The 17760-nt window shown below is 44.6% G+C and overlaps 1 protein-coding gene and 1 pseudogene across 1 annotated transcript; both read left to right on the plus strand.

Moving 5' to 3' along the window:
- Positions 1–4973: 4973 nt before the first annotated feature.
- LOC121295894 (chromosome-associated kinesin KIF4-like) lies at positions 4974–6796 on the plus strand. The gene is made up of 3 exons (XM_041221018.1): positions 4974–5091; positions 5515–5640; positions 6509–6796. The coding sequence occupies exons 1-3, from the start codon at positions 5071–5073 to the stop codon at positions 6692–6694; spliced, it is 333 nt and encodes a 110-aa protein (XP_041076952.1). The 5' UTR covers positions 4974–5070; the 3' UTR covers positions 6695–6796.
- Positions 6797–8322: 1526 nt separating this feature from the next.
- Positions 8323–17760, plus strand: part of LOC121295903 — a 35179-nt pseudogene continuing 25741 nt past the window's right edge.

Here is a 17760-nt window from a genome sequence, read left to right on the forward strand (position 1 = left end):
GTTTAGTTTATTATTGAACAGAGAAGATTAGTTCAAAGTTTTCATACTGTTGTATGTACTCCTGCGCACTACCACAGATGCCAACGGCTGCGATTTGGCCGTAGCAGCTACTATTTTAGAGGTTCTGCTATGGTGCTATGTCAAAGGGGTATAATACTACCATTTTTTAAATAAATGATGGATACTCCCTGAACGTTTATTTAATATTTTAATACCATATGTGTTTCTGTTAATTATTATTTTAATTTAATTAATGCATTGTCCTTAATACTTTCACAGACTTTTTATTGTGGCATTTTAACTGACATACTAAAAGCTCTGTGCTGGGTTGCTTAGTAACCAGTTTAGGGGTCCTTCAGAAACTGCTGTGTAAATGTCGCCTTGCCGAATGCACGCACCCACACAGCAGACGGCTACTCTGTCACAAGCATTAATACCCTATCTTTCTAAACCAGGGATTTAAGGGAGCTTCCTAAATAAAAGCTGGATTTCAAAACAATAATTGTGCGAAATATATAGTAATTGTTACAGCTGTGTAAGGGTAATTTTAAAGCCAGGATTCATTTGTCCAACTTTTTACATATCTGCCCTTCCTCTGGTCCCACTGCAGTCGGACAAAAACATGATCTATACTTTGTTTATATGCATCCTGTTTGAATTATTTTATTGTATTTGTAATAAAACAATTTTTAGCAGATAAAACTAAGTTTGAGAAATAACAATTATAATTTCACAGGGCTCCAACTGCAAATGTTGTGCTTTGTGCTCCGTGTGAAGCTGGTGGCTTGAGTCTCCCCTTCCCAGGGACCAAGCAACTTGAGTTGGCTGACTTGTGCTGTCCTTTACAGGGTGCTGTAATTAACTTATTGTAAACAATATTCTGAATTGTAATTCTTTTTACTACTGTTCTGTGAGAATTTCTTGTGTGTTTTGTCTTTTTTTATTGGTCCCTTTTGTTGGAATATGCGCTTCAGCTGAGATTGCTCTCCCACAGTATCTTGTTGCCATCTTGGTGACTGCTTGCAGCACCATTATGAATCTGTTGGGGTTTTGACAAACAGGCTTCTCTCAGTCTTGTACTTTTACTGACCATGTGGTTGTGCTAGAAGCTTCTACATCTGGGCATACCTGTACTTTGTTTCCCACACTGGAACAGAAGTTACTGCACCAGTATAGTGCCTCTGAACCGTACTGACTTGGTGCTACAGGCACAGACCCATTCCCTACTGTACCGACCCTATACCGTCTCACTACTGACTGGTGTTTACATCCCCAGTCTGGTATCGAGCAGGCCTTGTTGGCAGCCCTATTGCTGTCTCTTTAGCAGCCGAGGCAGCAACTGTACATTGCTTGTGATTTGCATAACGCCTGGGTTTTATCCCTGTGACCAGGCCAGCCTACCTGTGGAGGACAAGCATGGCAGATGCTCTTTCTGCCTGAGGCAGTAGCATGCAAAGAATGCACTAGTAAACCACAGTTTTTTTTTTTTTTTTTTTTTTTTTTTTTTTTTTTGCTTTTTTTATGCATTTCTTGTACATTAGAGAAATGTGTCTCCTGCGGCTCTACAGAGCACTCTGCGTCCCTCGCTCCTGTTCAGTGCTCTCCCCATCACCTGATGGAGAGGTTGCTGCATCCTCACCCCAAGGCTCTGTGCCAAGAGACAGTGGATGCACCTGGGAAAGTAGCCCACTCAGGATGCTGTCCTCCTCTTCCGAGGAAGAAGTCACCAATCCAAGCAAGCAAAATTTACTCTGTTTCCCCAGGAGCCAGGCAAGGGTTATGCTCTGTACCAATCCTTCCTTTTGCTGAATGCTATTTCTGAATTTTTTGTCAACCAGTCTGGAATTGGAGGCTTCCTTCCAGTACATACTACTTTTTTTGCCCAGCGTGGGCCTTGGCATACTATGTTGACAGGACAAAGCTGGAGGCAGTCCATACAATGTTTTGACAAAGTCCCATGGTCAAGCCGTGTCTAAGCAGAAGCTGTCCAAATAGCAGACCCCAGCAAGACTACCTATGTGCTGGCCAACTTTCCCCCTGCAGAAAGGTCACTGACTGTTCCTTCAAGGGCATGGTAACTTTTTGTGGGTTTTATTCCAGGGTGCATCTGTCACAGACATTTGCAAGGCAACGTTGCGAGCTACTCCCCATACCTTTTACTAGGTTCTATAGACAGACTGTCGTGGATCCACAAAACCCTGGCTTTGGAACTACAGTTAACCCTTTTGTGGTCCATTTATTCAGCGCCTGTCGGGTGTGTCTCATCCAATTTATTTTCACACGCGCTGTTTATTTTACATGCACCGTTTTAAAAGTAATCTTTTTCAAAGTAAAATGGTTTTAAAAGGCACTGCATATCAACAGGACACTACTGCATTTCCAGCCATGCCCCACCCCTTAAGAACATAAAGGTTACAAACAAGAGGAGGCCATTCGGCCCATCTCGCTCGTTTGGTTGTTAGTAGCTTAGTGATCCCAGAATCTCATCAAGCAGCTTCTTGAAGGATCCCAGGGTGTCGGCTTCAACAACATTACTGGGCAGTTGATTCCAGACCCTCACGATTCTCTGTGTAAAAAAGTGCCTCCTATTTTCTGTTCTGAATGCCCCTCTGTCTAATCTCCATTTGTGACCCCTGGTCCTTGTTTCTTTTTTCAGGTCGAAAAAGTCCCTTGAGTCGACATTGTCTATACCTTTTAGTATTATCAATGCTTGAATTAGGTCACCATGTAGTCGTCTTTTTTCAAGACTGAACAGATTCAATTATTTTAGCCTGACTGCATATGACAAGCCTTTTAAGCCCGGAATAATTCTGGTCGCTCTTCTTTGCACTCTTTCTAGAGCTGCAATATCTATTTTATAGTGATGTGACCAGAACTGAACACAATATTCAAGATGAGGTCTTACTAGTGCATTGTACAGTTTTAACATTACTTCCTTTGATTTAAATTCAACACTTTTCACAATGTATCCTAGCATCTTGTTAGCCTTTTTTATAGCTTCCCCACATTGTCTAGATGAAGACATTTCTGAGTCAACAAAAATTCCTAGGTCTTTTTCATAGAGTCCTTCTTCAATTTCATTATCTCCCATATGATATTTGTAATGCACATTTTTATTTCCTGCATGCAGTACCTTACACTTTTCTCTATTAAATGTCATTTGCCATGTGTCTGCCCAGTTCTGAATCTTGTCTAGATCATTTTGAATGACCTTTGCTGCTGCAACAGTGTTTGCCACTCCTCCTATTTGTGTCGTCTGTAAATTTAACAAGTTTTCTTACTATACCAGAATCTAAATCATTAATGTAGATTAGGAATAGCAGAGGACCTAATACTGATCCCTGTGGTACACCACTGGTTACCACACTCCATTCTGAGGTTTCTCTTCTAATCAGTACTTTCTGTTTTCCACATGTTAACCACTCCCTAATCCATGTATATGTGTTTCCTTGAATCCCTACTGCATTCAGTTTGAGAATTAATCTTTGTGCGGGACTTTGTCAAAAGCTTTCTGGAAATCTAAATAAACCATATCATATGCTTTGCAATTATCCATTATCGATGTTGCATTCTCAAAAAAATCAAGCAAATTAGTTAGACACGATCTCCCTTTCCTAAAACCATGTTGACTGTCTCCCAGGACGCTGTTACCATATAGGTAATTTTTGCATATAATAGAAGTCAGGCTTACTGGTCTGTAGTTACCTGGTTCAGTTTTGTTTCCCTTTTTGTGGATCGGTATTACGTTTGCAATTTTCCAGTCTGTCGGTACAACCCCTGTGTCAAGAGACTGTTGCATGATCTTGGTTAGCGGTTTGTAAATTACTTCTTTCATTTCTTTGAGTACTATTGGGAGGATCTCATCCAGCCCAGGGGATTTGTTTATTTTTAGAGCTCCTAGTCAGGGTCAGACAGGGTCTGACATCGGACCGGAAAGGGAAAATTGTTTCCCCCTTTTTTTGTTTTAACCCTAACTACTTTTTAATGGAATTCCTAATGGTAACGCGCCCTGTAGCCTTGGGTTTAGCCTTGTAGCAGTTTTAGTCATTCTGCAATATTGCCTTGCTACAGCTTTGGTATACTCACTCATTAGGTAATGGTTACACTTCGAACTTGAAAGGGAACGTTAGGTTATCGTTACCCTGGTTCCTTGAGGTCGCTGCGTCCATGATTGCAGCAGGCTTGAAGGAAAAATGACGCTGACATCTGTGCATGCAGTCCTTTTGGCACTCTAGGGCATGCATGACTGTTACAGGCTCTGTGAGCAGCTTTTGATATATCTAATCAGGTTTCGGGGTCTTTTAGGAGGTAAACACCCATTCGATAATGGTTCATGTGTGTATCAGGAAACCAGGGTAATGTTGAAATTAACAATTTCTGTTTTATGGACAGCTACTTGCTTTTTAAGATTAAACAGCGACGGCAAACAAATACCTTAATGCCATAAATTCTAAATAAGTTGGTGCACAAACAGGGGGTTAGTCGGATGTAAACATTAGGGTGTTGAACTAAACCCCTCCCCGTCCCCACCCAGATTAACAGCCGGCACATTAAAATGCTTTGAAAAATGTGTCCCTTTTTGGAGCTGGAGCAGTCGTTGTGTGCACTCTGAAGACTCGGACTGCTCCAGGACTTTACGAACGGATAGAGTGCCATCTGATTTAAAGTTTACTAACGTACTGCCTTCAATTATTATAGTATTAAGACAGAATCTTTACTTGTGGAAAATGGCTAAACCAATATTTAACTATCAGACACTTCATTACTTGGTCTGTGCTTTCCTTTTTGGGTTTTATATTACTATTCAAACCTAAATTTAAAGTTAACAATGAAAGGATATTGTATTGAACAATTTTCATCCCAGCATTAGTGTAGTGCAATTTATGGGACCGTCTTTACAGGCAAAACCAGATTCCTAGCTGTAGATGACCTATTGCTGTTTCTCTCCCATTTCTGCACCATCTGCAGTGTTCTTGTAAAGGGTTCTGTGGGAATAAGCTCTGCCGCTGCCGGAAAGGTAAACTCGGCTGTGGAGACAACTGCCACTGTGATCCAGCGAAGTGCCGAAACATGGAGCTGTCCACCAGTGTGGTAAGACACACCCAGCAAGAGCAGGGGACAGCTTTTGGAAGAGTTGGACATTTTTGCTTTTGATTTAAGCTTATCCCTAAGTTTTGCTTCAAAGTTAACGCTGCTACCTGCACCACCCAGAGTATACTTCATGTATTCAGGTCTGGGTCTTGTTGATAACCCTGAGCAATTTTCTATGGTAGCAACAATTTGTGGGGGGAGGGGCAGGGCCCACTGTTGTGTACATATTTCCATATTTATTTTTTTCCCCAAAATTGCCATTGTGAAATATTTTAAATGGGCTTGTCGTGTTTTTTTCCTCTAAATATTGCAGTGTGTGCATGGCATTTGCAGTTCTGCCTCGATTTTGTTTAGTGGTGTATTTTAATTCCTGTGTACATGCATGAATTTGTTTTTTTTTTAATGTCTGCTGTATCCCTGAAGGATGTGTCCTGCAGTGATGAGCAATCGAAAAATTCAGAGGGCTCCTTTAAAGTGGATGATCCTACTGCTGTCAGCCCAGGAGACTCTACCTTCTTCAAACCTCCTTCTGTCACTCCAACCAAGAAGGTAAAGAACAGGCCTGTTCCTCCTTAGAGAAAGGAACCCTGGTCCCAATCTTGTTGACAATCCCCTCGCCACTCTGTCCTGTGTTACCATGTTTAATCAGTACTGGTTAAGTGAACTTTAAACCACAAACGTTGCAGATGAATTCTGTCAAGCCAAGTATATAAACACTTTGGTAGTTTTGAAACAAAACTGAGCTACTTTATCAGACCGCAAATAATGTTCCAACATAACACATTTAAAACTTGATAAAAATAGTGCTTATTAACATTGGTCAATCTTCAATTCTTGATAATTTGAAGTTGGCCATAAGACAGACATGTTTAACTCCTGAATAATTTACTGCCAATGTTGTCATGCATATGTACAGCTTTAATTAAAGCTAAATGTATTTTAATATGAGGAATAATCAAACAAAAAGCCAAGAGAGCTGTGATTCACTCTTCATTTCAGCATCAGAGCCCTGTCTGGTTTTCAAGTGGTGTTTGACCAGTCCGTTTGTAAATGTGGTGTTCTACTGTATTGCTGGAACATTATTTGTTAAATCTTGTTAGTAACATTACAGGTCCTCCTGTATTGTGCCGAGTTTTTTGCTTAAATTCAGGATATGCTAGTATTTGCTGGGAGTAGAGTCTGATTAGTATCTAGACTATATTGAAGGGATGACTACAAAAGCATCTATCTGTATAGCACTGTCAAATAAATGCATATTCCATTCAAATATGAAATGCAAAGAAACAAAATATCTTCAATAAAAACAGGGGTGGGGGCGATATTACTGATGCTAATAACACAATGATTATAAAACCTTGCTTTTATAGTTTTTAATTTTGTTTGCTATCCTAAACTCATTCCTTTTTTAAATATTTAGGTGCTTCAGGAGATTGGAGACGTTGGGCAGATCTCACAAAACATTAAACTTGAAAGGAAGCCCTCAGTGGTGGGTGATGATGCCTTTGATAACAGCACAGCCAGCATCCTAAAGAGAAAAAAACGAGCACTAAACAGCACCAACAGCTTCTTCTCAGGGTGCACCCCCATTCGAGAAGAGAACTGACTTTACTTTCTGTAACTATGTATCCGAGTGATCCTCGGCTTAGCTGTGTGTCTCCTGTCTCTCTCTCTCCTCTCTCTCGTCTGTCTTTTATAATTGTCTTTAAATGTCATTGTGTTCTTTAGAGATTTAATAACATTTTAAATAAAGGTATTTCATTTTGCAGTAAATCTCTATTTTAATTTTTCCATTCAGCTGAAACAGAACATTAATATAAAGAACCTAACTAGGGGCTCCTTACTGTCATTTGGAGCCCTCCTGGGTTGTCTCACAGGTGGAAGTGACTTCTGTTAATTGGAGGGGTGTTCAATTTTTTTAAATCCTCATCCAAGGGACAAATGCAAGAAAGATCTGCTTGCCCCCTCCCTGCCGCACAAAACAACCATGGTAATTGGTATACATGGATGCCCACCTGTATAAGCTTCTGGCAAAACCACCTGTAGATCAATAATTTTCACATTAATTAGTGCAATACACAAAATAGAAACAGGCAGAAGCTATTTTCATATTTGAATAACTCCAAGTATTGTACTTATTGCATTATAATTGTACAAAGTGTCACTTAAAATGTACTAGTAAATGTGTCCCAAACTGCACTGAAAGGAACATTTCCTTAAAAGTATGTTTGTTGAGGAGAGGTTACAGGGAGAGTTATGTATCTTGAATTTAGTGAACCAGTCAAGCTATAAAGGGCTAGATCCACCCCCTTTAATCACTAATTGATTGATTGTGTTCACTGTTAAACAAAACAAAAGCCATACAAGTTATATTCTATTCTATTAATGCAAACTGAGTAGACCAGTACTGAGGTCACAGACCCCACTCTGTTCCCAACCCGGTACAGTACTGTACCTGTGCCAAGGGATAGCAGGCAAAGCACCTTGGGAAGTAGCCCAATCGGGAAGCTGTCTTCTCCTCTGCCTCTCTGTGCAAGACTCGCCAGTCCAAGCCATTGGTGGTTAGAACAAATGGAGAAACTCTGGGCAGCAGTTTCCCACTAAGGAACTGTCCTCCAGAGTTGCTGAGTGAACATTCGGCACTGCCTGCCCCATAGGTCCCTTTTGGGGATTGACTGGGTACACATCTCCTGTGTGTGTTGTGTTTTAATGTGTGGTTTAATTCGTTCAAAACTCATTATTATTGTTTTCCAGTCTGGGTGGGGTTAAAGTGACCCATTCAGAAAATCGTGGTCAACAGCGAGTGATTATTGACAAACTGGCTGTTGACCACGTGTATGAGTGAGCTGTGCCGAATGTGGTCGAGGGATAAACTAGGTAATTCATAGCCAGTTAATCCCTTGGCCACAACATAAAAACGAGCAGCAGGCTGAACGGGGTTAGTGTGCTCAGAGGTGGGATGAGAGTCGAGAGGGAAAGCAAAACAAACCATTAACATAATTGCTACTCCATGCTAGTTTTAGACTAAGCATGTACTTGTTTTGTTCCATGTCTGTTTGTTTTGGCCACTGCCATTTTTAGTTTATTTAAGTCTTACTTTATTATTAAACATGCTCATCAGCACTTCCGTAACCCAGATTACTGTGTGTCCATTCTCCTTTCTGGTCTGACGTCACCCGCAAACCATCCCTTTCACAGGGACCCAGGGGGTTATGAGTGCAGACTGGCAACAGGATGATGCGCTCCAAGGAGGTGGGAGAACAGGAGCTGCTGTTCCCGTCCTGAGGACGTGGAGTCAGACAGCATGTCCCCTGCAGTTGAGATCTCTCTGTAAGCAGAAATTATGCCATTCATCAAGAGGGCCCTGGTCTACAGAGTATCCAACCAGTTGTATTACTGTACAGCGGCATCGTTGATTGAGCAACCCACCTCCCGGAGGGCCGAAACAGTATTGTACCAACGCATCTCTGTTCCAACCTGCTCTATCAAATCTGGTAGCAAACAGGCCTTGTTGACAACCTAGTTGCTGTCTTTAGCAAGGTGAGATGACAACTGTACATTGCTTGCTATTTGTATAATGCCTGGGTTTTAGCCCTGTGACCACAATCAAGACCAGCCTGCCTGTGGAAAAAGCAGATGCTTTTCCTGCCTGAGGCAGCAGCATGCAAAGGAGGCACTGGTAAACTGCATTTTATGAAAACTTTGTGCATGTTTCTCCAAGCATTCGCTGGAGAAACATATCGCCTGCAGCGCTGCACAGCGCTCTGCGTTCCTCACTCCTGTACCTCGCTCTCCCCTGTTGCCCTCTCAGAGGTGGCTGTGTAGAGGAGAGGAGAGCCACGCACCCAGGAACAGAGAAGCTCTGGGTAACAATTTCCTACAGGCACACGTGCCTGATGGGGACAAAGCACTGCTGTTGGATGCCCATTACAAAACCAGGGACATACCTTTTGGTCTGGCGATGAACGAGATGCTGCAGCTGTCTCCTCACTGTCTGCTGTCTTTAGCAGCTGAGGCAGCGACTGTACACTGCTTTCTGTTTGCTGGGTTTTATACCTGTGCCAGCAGCCTCGGGGACTACCACAGCCAGCTGTGCCTACAACCTGAGGTTTTACTCAGAAATGGCCCGTGGCCATTTAGCCGCAGTGGCAAGAGCCTCAGGCCAAGCCAAAAGGTGAGCAGCACCCCTAGGGTTTTGACACCAATACCTCGGGGCCTCTTCATAGGGAGCCATCTAGAGTATTGGTTTCAGTACACCACGGACATCTGGGTGCTTACTGCCATTCAGACTGGCTACTCATTGCAATTCTAGCACGGTCCCCCTCCCTTTCAGGGAGTGACTGCAGATTCAGGATACGCCCCCTCCAGTTGGAGGATGGGTTCTGCGCATTCTACTCCATTTCCAAGCGGGATCGTGGCTTCAGGCCAATCCTTGATCTCAGGCAGGTTAACTTGTACTTGTGCTGAAGGAGGTTTAAAATGTTGAGGATACGATAACTTGCAGTCAATCGGGCCAGGTGTGAAAACCGGTGCACATGGCCTTTCAGGAAACAGGGTATGAGTACCGTGTCTTGCCGTTTTGACCTCTCTCTAGCTCCCTGTGCCTTTGTCGAAGTGCAGGGAAGCTGTACTGGCCCCACTGAGACTCAAATGTATGAGTACTCATTTGTGCTTAGGCAGACACTCGCACGTAACTGGTCACCGGCCACCTTCAACGGTGGATCTCGGACAGCCTATCCAGCAGTGTGCTTGGACTCCGGGTCCATGCTATGCACTCTGTTGGACGGCAGAGTGCAGAGAATAGCCGTCTGTTTAGAGCCATTCAACTCAACGGAGCGTTTTTTCAAATCCATGTAAGCTTATTTGTGTACAAAAAATGACATTAGAGTTGCAGCCAGTGTCATCTTACTTAAAGGCACTCTAGCTTAAATAGTAAAATAATTTTAAAGTAGGCTACAAATGTGGCAGCAGACTGTAATAATAATAACTTTAAAACGTTAGATAGTATTTGAATAGTCAGAAAACACTTCAGAAAAAATAGATTTAAAGTAGGCCTAGTAAAAACAAAATCTAAACTTAACATATTTAGATATTTTTCTTTACAACTTGTTTTTATACATGCAGTCTTAATATATGGTATTTTTAAAAAAAAATGACTGTCGTTGCAGGTCTGTGACAAAGAACTTTTTAATTGTTTTTTATTGTTTCGGACAGTACAAGTTAATCCCGCACTGAGCCAGTACCAGATATCTTGCAAGGCCATAGTTTTACGGTTTCGGCTCAGCTCAACAAAATGACAAGTGTGAAACTAGCTGTACTGTGAGGGCTTGGCTCCAGTGTACAACTGTTATTGGCCCAGGAGACTGGTTTAAACCCTGGTGCAGCTCCTGAGCGGCCAGCTGTGGAGACTGCAGAAGTGCCGTGACCTGCTGTCAGACACAGGCCTTTAGCTTTGGGTCTTGCCCTTAAACTGTTGCATTCAGCCATCTGAGTCTGTCCAATAGCGTTATTGACACCTTGCAAAATGCCACAGCAGCCTTCACATGTTCCCAGTACAGGTACAAGTGGAGAGTCTTACAGACGTGGTGTCTGTCTCGTGTGTTCGACCCCATGACTTGTCCCATGGCAGTAATGCTGAAGTTTTGCAGGACCTTTTCAGTCTATGTAACTGGAGGCTTTCCATCCACCTCCTTTCCAGTCTGACAGAGCAGCAGCTCCATATGCTTTGTACAGTGCAGGCCCTAGCATTTTATGCTGGCAAAAGTTGGGGCCAGTTAAAAAAAAAATTGTCTGCTATGGTCAAGCCCTGTAAGCAGAGACTATCCAAATGGATAGCAGACAGTCAGGACTGCCTATAAGTGAGCCGACTTGCCCCCTCCAGAAAAGCTCACTGCCCATTCCACCAGGTGCATGGCAACTTTGTGGGCTCTATTCTAGGGCGCATGTGTCAAAGACGTTTGCAATGCAGCACTGAGCTACTCCTCGTACCTTCTACTAGGTTCTACAGACTTAATGTAGTAGATCCTCAAAACTCTGTTTTTGGGACTAGTCTTAAGGGTGGCTTCTCAGTCAACCCATTCAACGCAGGCATAAAGATGAGGTTCTCAATTTTTTAGCCCTAGCTACTTGTTACTGGGGTCCCGAATGAGAGCGCACAAGTCAGCCTCGGCTTAGCCTTGTAACATTCCAGTCGTGCAGCAATCTCGCCTTTGCGACGGCTTGGGTAATGGTTTCATTTCGTACTTGAAAGGGAATGTTAAGTTATTATCATAACCCTGGTTCCCTGAAAAAGAAATGTAATCATTAACCTTCAAGGTCACTGCGTCCATGATTGCAGCAGGCTTGAAGGAAAAATGATGCTGAGATCTGTGCAAGCAATCATTTGTCCTCTTCAGGGGGGGCATGATTGCGTCGCAGGCTCGGCTGAGCAGCTTTGTTATGTCTTATTTAGGCTTCAGGTCTTTAGGAGGAAAATACCTACTTAAATCTCAGGGCAGATTGCCCCCTTACCACAGGGCAGCACCAACTTCCCCAGTCTCGCGCTCCATCGTTAATGCGTAGACCTCCTAGCCCAGACGAGTTGTCTGTTACAGCATCGAGGTCAGACGTGTCTGACCCAGCCACATCCATCGGGCAAGCCACAGCGGGGGGCGTCCTTACCTTCCTTGCCCCATATGTCGCAAAAGGAAGAGTTCTGGGCACTCGTCTGCAGCCACGGACGTCCCCTGGCCGGCAGAACAGGAGAAAAAGGGGATCCGCTTCCTACATAAGAAAGCGTACCCACAGCATGCCCTCCCCTTGTGCCAGGATTTCCTCGAGCTTGTTTGCTCGTCCTGGAGTTACCCAGCTTCCCCCCCCCCCCCCTCAGAGGCCCTGCCACACACTGCAGGAGCCCAAGAAGCGGTCTTAGGCACGTTCCCCACCATCTGGGATATGGTCACAGTACTGGTGCAGGGATCCACTTTCACCAGAGGGGACAAAGACCCAACCTGCCCGTCCAAGCCGTGCAGAATAACCAACGCCATGCTTAAGAAAGTGCATGCGTCAGCGGCACTATCAGCCAGGGCAGCCAATGCAATGGCTATACTGGTCCTGTATCGGACACAGCTGGCTGAGAGACTGCAGGAGCGAGCAACGGAGGCAGACACAGGGGAGTTGTTGGCGGTCACAACGGCAATGACTGACCTATGGGGGAGTTAGGTCAGGCATCAGGCAGGTCTCTAGCGGCGCTGGTAGCCGCATGCAGACATCTATGGCTAACACAGGCCAAGGTTGTTGAGACCGAGAAGGCAGCATTACTAGATGCCCCTATTACACCGGGGCAGACGTTCGGAGCGACCACTGATGTGAGCCTTGAAAGGTCGCACGAGGCCACGGAGGTCACTTCCAAGTTCTCGCGCCTTCCTGCCTACCGCCAGCAGCCAAAGTGGCATTTAGAGCCTGCGGGGCCAACAAGGTCTGAACACCGCCCGCCACCCCAAAACAGACAAGCAGGCAGAGCCAGCAGCAAGGGACCACCGCCGGCCAGGAGTAAATAGTTCTCCGGCTGGAGACCGCGGCATAAAAAACACCTGCCCCCTCCTAAGCTTTGACGGTCCCCGGCTGCTACCAACCCCCCTCACAACCGGACTGACCAAAGGCAAGGACCCATGGTAAGACTGCACTCAGGACTCCTGGGTGCTATCAACAATGAGACACGGATACGCGCTACGATTTCAATTAGGTCCACCACCCTTCAAGGTTGTGCTCTGGACCACTGTCGAACCAGCGAGGGTGATGCTCCTTCAACAGAAGATTGCCAATCTTCAACAGAAGAACGCTGTGCACTTGGTAGATCCAAGCAATGCCCTCGGCAGCTTTTACTCCAGGTACTTCCTGGTGCCTAAAAGGGACAGCGGTTTCAGAACTATTCTGGACCTCAGGGTCTTCAATTTGTTCCTCAAACAGAGGAAGTTCAATATGTTGACAGCACAGTGTATCCTCCAGTCTGTCCAACCGGGCAACTGGTTCACATCAAGGTTCCTACTTTCACTTCCCGATCCGTCCCGTGCACATAAAATATCTGCGCTTTACCTTTCAAGGCAACGCGTATGGATTCCAGCCTCGCTAGCACCCCGCACATTTTCCAAGTGCATGGATGCAGCACTGGCTCCACTCAGGCTGTGGGGTATTTGGATCTTGAACTATATGGATGATTGGCTAGTTTGCGCACATTCCAAAAGACGCGCAAAGATACACACAAAACAGGTCATAGACCAAGTTAAGGCTCTCAATACATCAACAGAAGAGCAACTTCGTACCATCTCAGTAACCACAGTGTTCCTGGGGATCTAACTGAACTCTGTGAGCATGCTTGCCTCACTGTCAGAAGACAGGATTTGGTCGTTGGAGGCCACACTCCCTATTCAGAGAGGACTCTCTCCTACAGGTCAGCGTATATCAAACGTTTGGGCTGATGGCAGCTGCCTTGAGTATCCTTCCACTAGGGCTGCTGCGAATGCGCCCGCTTCAAGCCTGGGTAAATACTCTCAAGGTGCACCCGGTGCGAGATCGGTACGGGCTGGTACAAGTGTCCAGACAATGCCGGAAGACACTGGAGTGGTGGCTCCGTCCTGGCAATCCTGTTTCTCGGCTCTCCCCTCGGATCCCCTGGTCTCTGAGCAGTCTGGAATGGGAGAGGAATAAGAGGTCAGTGAAAGGGACATTGGCAGTGAGCGCACATAAATGCCAAAGAGCTGCAAGCAGTGATCCTGGCGTTATCTCATTTTCTCCAACAGTTACTGCACAAACATGTGCTAGTCCGGACGGACAATACGACAGTAGTAGCCTACATAAACCATCAAGGCGGCTTGCGCTCGCTGGGCCTTCTCGCAGAGCACAGACTCCTGTCCTGGACGCACAGAAACTTGCATTCCATCAGGGCGGTTCACCTCCCCGGTGTGGACGACGACAACAAGGCAGCAGACCTCCTGTCCAGAAGAGCTCCAGACAGCTCGGAATGGAGACTGCATCCTCAAGTGGTGAAACAGATTTAGAAGAGGTTTCGACCTGCATAAGTCGACCTCTTTGCCAAAGCCGAGTCCACTCATTGCCCCCTTTGGTTCTCCATGGAGAAAGATGGGGGCCCCCTGGGAGTAGACGCACTAGTTCACCCTTGCCATAGGCGCTCTTGTATGCGTTCCCTCCCCTATCATTATTACCCCTGACACGAGAGAGGATCAGGGTGGAAAGAGCACAGGTTTTCTGTTTGCAGCTAGATGGCCGAGACGCCCCTGGTTTGCTCTCCTCTCCGACATGTGGTCGGGTCAGCCGTGGCAGCTCCCGCCACGCAAGGACCTTCTGAGCCAAGCGGAGGGGTTATTATGGCACCCGAACCCAGCCCAGCTCCAACTCTGGGTCTGGCCGTTGAATGTAGCCGTCTATTCAGAAGAGGTTTGCCAGATGCGGTAGTAGAAACACTAGTCTGCTAGGGTGCAGAGCATTAGAGCCCAGTACTCATATAAATGGAACGTTTTCCAAGACTGGTGCCTTGCTGAAGGTCAAGATCCTGTGACCTGCCCTATTGAGACGATATTAACCTTATTAGAACACCTGTTTGACGCAGGAAAATCAGCGTCCACTTTGAAAGAATACCTGGCAGCAATATCAGTGTGCCATGACAAAACTGACTCTGTCCCGTGGGGCACATTTCCTGACAGTGCAATTTCTTAACGGGGCTTGGAGGCTTCGTTCTCCCTTAGTGTGGTCCCCAAGTGGGATCTAGAACTGGTACTGCGGGCCCTTATGGGTCCTCCATTCAAGCCCATGGTGTCAGCAGAACTACGCCCTGTTTCATTGAAGTTGGCATTTTTAATAGCCATTACATCTGCCAGACGAATAAGTGAGCTTCATGCGCTGTCCACTGATGACACATGCATGGCATTTACGGGAAATGACTTGCGGGTAACATTAAGAACAAATCCATCCTTTTTGCCAAAGGTGGTATCCTCATTCCATATTAACCAACCAGTGGTTTTGGAAACTTTCAGACCTCGCCACACAAGTCAGAGCACATGCTATGCCTGGTTCGGGCTCTGTGCTGTTACCGGGATAGGACGGCGCCATGGAGACAGTCCAACCAGCTGTTTGACTGCTATGGGTCCCGCTCTACGGGTCAGGCCCTATCGAAGCAACGTCTGGCGCACGGGGTGGCAGATGCGATACGCTTGGCACATGAACAAACGGACTCCCTGTTACCGGGGGATATTACGGCCCATTCTACCAGGGGCCAGGCAACTTTGTGGGCTTTCCTGCATGGCGCGTCCTTAGATGGGTTATGCAATGTTGCTACATGGACAGGTAGTCAGACATTTGTGCGATTTTACCGCCTTGATGTTGCAAACTGAGTGAGACCCTCTGGGCTCATGCCCTTAGGCATCATGTGGGCTCTGAGGCTATCGCTGTGGGGCTGTACTGTTGGTAATCTAGAGCCAAGATAGCTTTGGTACAGCTTTCCCATCCAGTAATGGTTGTCATTCAATTGAAAGGGAACGTTAGGTTATTACCATAACCCTGGTTCACTGAAAGAGAATGACAACCATAATCCTTTTGAGGTCGTGTCCCCAGCTGACCTCTGTTTTCAAAAGAAAATGGTGATGTGCTACTGTGAGGATGTCCCTCTTCAGATGAGGTGGGAGGGACTTCCCCTCACAGCAGGGCCCTGATAGGGCAGCATTTTTATATATGCTCAGTGATTGGTGGTCAGAGAGAGCTCTTCCCATTGACTGCTGGGAGTGCGAAATTATTGTTTCCTTATTGGTTCTTGTAAAGTTCCAAGATTGTGAAATGCATTACCCTGTAACTGTTATTACCCTTCTGGTGTTATTTGTGTAATATGTGGAGGTCACCTTGAGAGGCAGAGTAGTGCTCTGGAGTAGGGAAGGGCTGTCTAGTCTATGTGGTTGTGTATGTGAATGGTGCTGAATTGCTGTTAGCTGCCTAATAAACTGCTTTAAACCTGACATCCTTTGTGTGTATGTCCAGTAATTCACATGCTCGCTACAATATTATAATTGTATAAATAAATTAATAAATAGCAAGCTAGAAAAATGCATGTCATATTAATTGATTTGGCTGATGCGTTTATCCATCTGTATAAAAAGTACAATTTTCACGTAAAAATACATATATTAAGAGGAACGGTAGTTCCTCATCCAAGTTAAAAAAACTTGTCGGAAACTGCCAAGATTTAGCTATACAACGAGAAACAGTAACCGCAGACAGATGGACACTCATACACGGATGATGTTTCTCACATTTTTATACGGCACAAATGCGGCACCAGAATCGTGGGAATATATTGTAGCGACCTCGGCTCCCACAGGCAGGTTCATCACACAGGGCGAGGCTATCCACACACAGGCGGAGGACATCTAAACTCTTCATTATATATGATGAAGAGTTTAGATGCAAAACTCGATATACGCCATTCGCACCAAAACTGAGCCAAAAGCAGGATCATTCATCTCACAGTGCCTACTTTCTGATGTGCAATGTCCTTTGTCCTGAAAACACGATATACACTACATTAAAAACAACTCGAATGATAATTTATTTCCATAACTTGCTATACGCCTGCCTTTTAATTCAGCAAAATCCGCCATATCCACTGAGCCAATCAGCGTGCAGTATCGCAGTCGTGTGACCCTATTGGCAGCGCCCAGGAGGTATAGTAATGTATTTAATCTTGTAAATTGTGATATTATGATTAAATGAAAACAAATACTACGCAGTCAGTTTTTTTAACGGGGTGTAGCAATGGTGAATAAGCATTCACAAATAATGCTTAGACAACAGTCACTCAATCAAAACTGTGAAGCCCCCCTTCATCTCCCGTGCAATGCCGACCTCACTTAATGGTGTTTTACGTTTGTGTTCTCCCGCTGCGCTGGATGCAGTTTGTCGTTTGAATTTACTGAAACGCGTTGCATCTTTAGAAGTAAGTGTAAAGTAATTTTACAAAATGTGAAGATTTATACTTGGTTACGACCCTGGCTGAAGATGTCATTAGCAAAGGGGGCCGGTTGTACTAATGAGGTCAAACTATAGGTCACGTTTTACTAAACATTGTAAAGCTAGAAAAAGAGAAGCCAAGTTAGAAGCAACAATTGTGTGAATGCTGGGCCCCAGCACCTTCCAATTGTGCCTATTTGTTTGATGCTTGATAAAGTTGCCCTAATTGCTTCTCCTAACTTGGGTTTTGTGTTTGATATCACCACTTTAAACAGCTGTTGTTTTGTTTTTTTTAACTTGTTATTTTACATTGACAGTGCTTTTGTTATAGATAATAAATACTTGTTGCAGTAACTGCAGCCTGTCGTCTGCTTTTTCTTTGTGACCTGATGTTGACGGAGACAAACATGGAATTATAAACTACACCCCATGTTTAAACAAGCATCTTTTGTAAAATAAGAAGTTGTCAGACATTTGATTCCCATAGAAAACAGCAAAATAATCAAGTGGTATTGATATTAACAAAGTTAAGATTTTTTTTATTTTTTTTTTATTTTATTTTTTTTTAAAGTTTTAAACTTTTTTTCAAAAAACTTACATGACAAGCAATTTGTGTTTTTGGTTTTATTAGCACTATATTTTTCCATGGTTAGATAAAATGAAGCAGAAAATGTCAAATGT

This window comes from Polyodon spathula, chromosome 20, assembly GCF_017654505.1.
Source record: "Polyodon spathula isolate WHYD16114869_AA chromosome 20, ASM1765450v1, whole genome shotgun sequence".
NCBI classification, from domain to species: Eukaryota; Metazoa; Chordata; class Actinopteri; order Acipenseriformes; family Polyodontidae; genus Polyodon; species Polyodon spathula.

What these genes read in the sequence shown, in the direction of transcription:
- LOC121295894 (XM_041221018.1), top strand. Translation starts at nt 5,071, where the DNA reads ATGGAGCTGTCCACCAGTGTG. An exon ending in TGGAGCTGTCCACCAGTGTG is followed by an intron (nt 5,092 to 5,514) that starts GTAAGACACACC and finishes GTATCCCTGAAG; the next exon opens with GATGTGTCCTGCAGTGATGA. An exon ending in CTGTCACTCCAACCAAGAAG is followed by an intron (nt 5,641 to 6,508) that starts GTAAAGAACAGG and finishes TTAAATATTTAG; the next exon opens with GTGCTTCAGGAGATTGGAGA.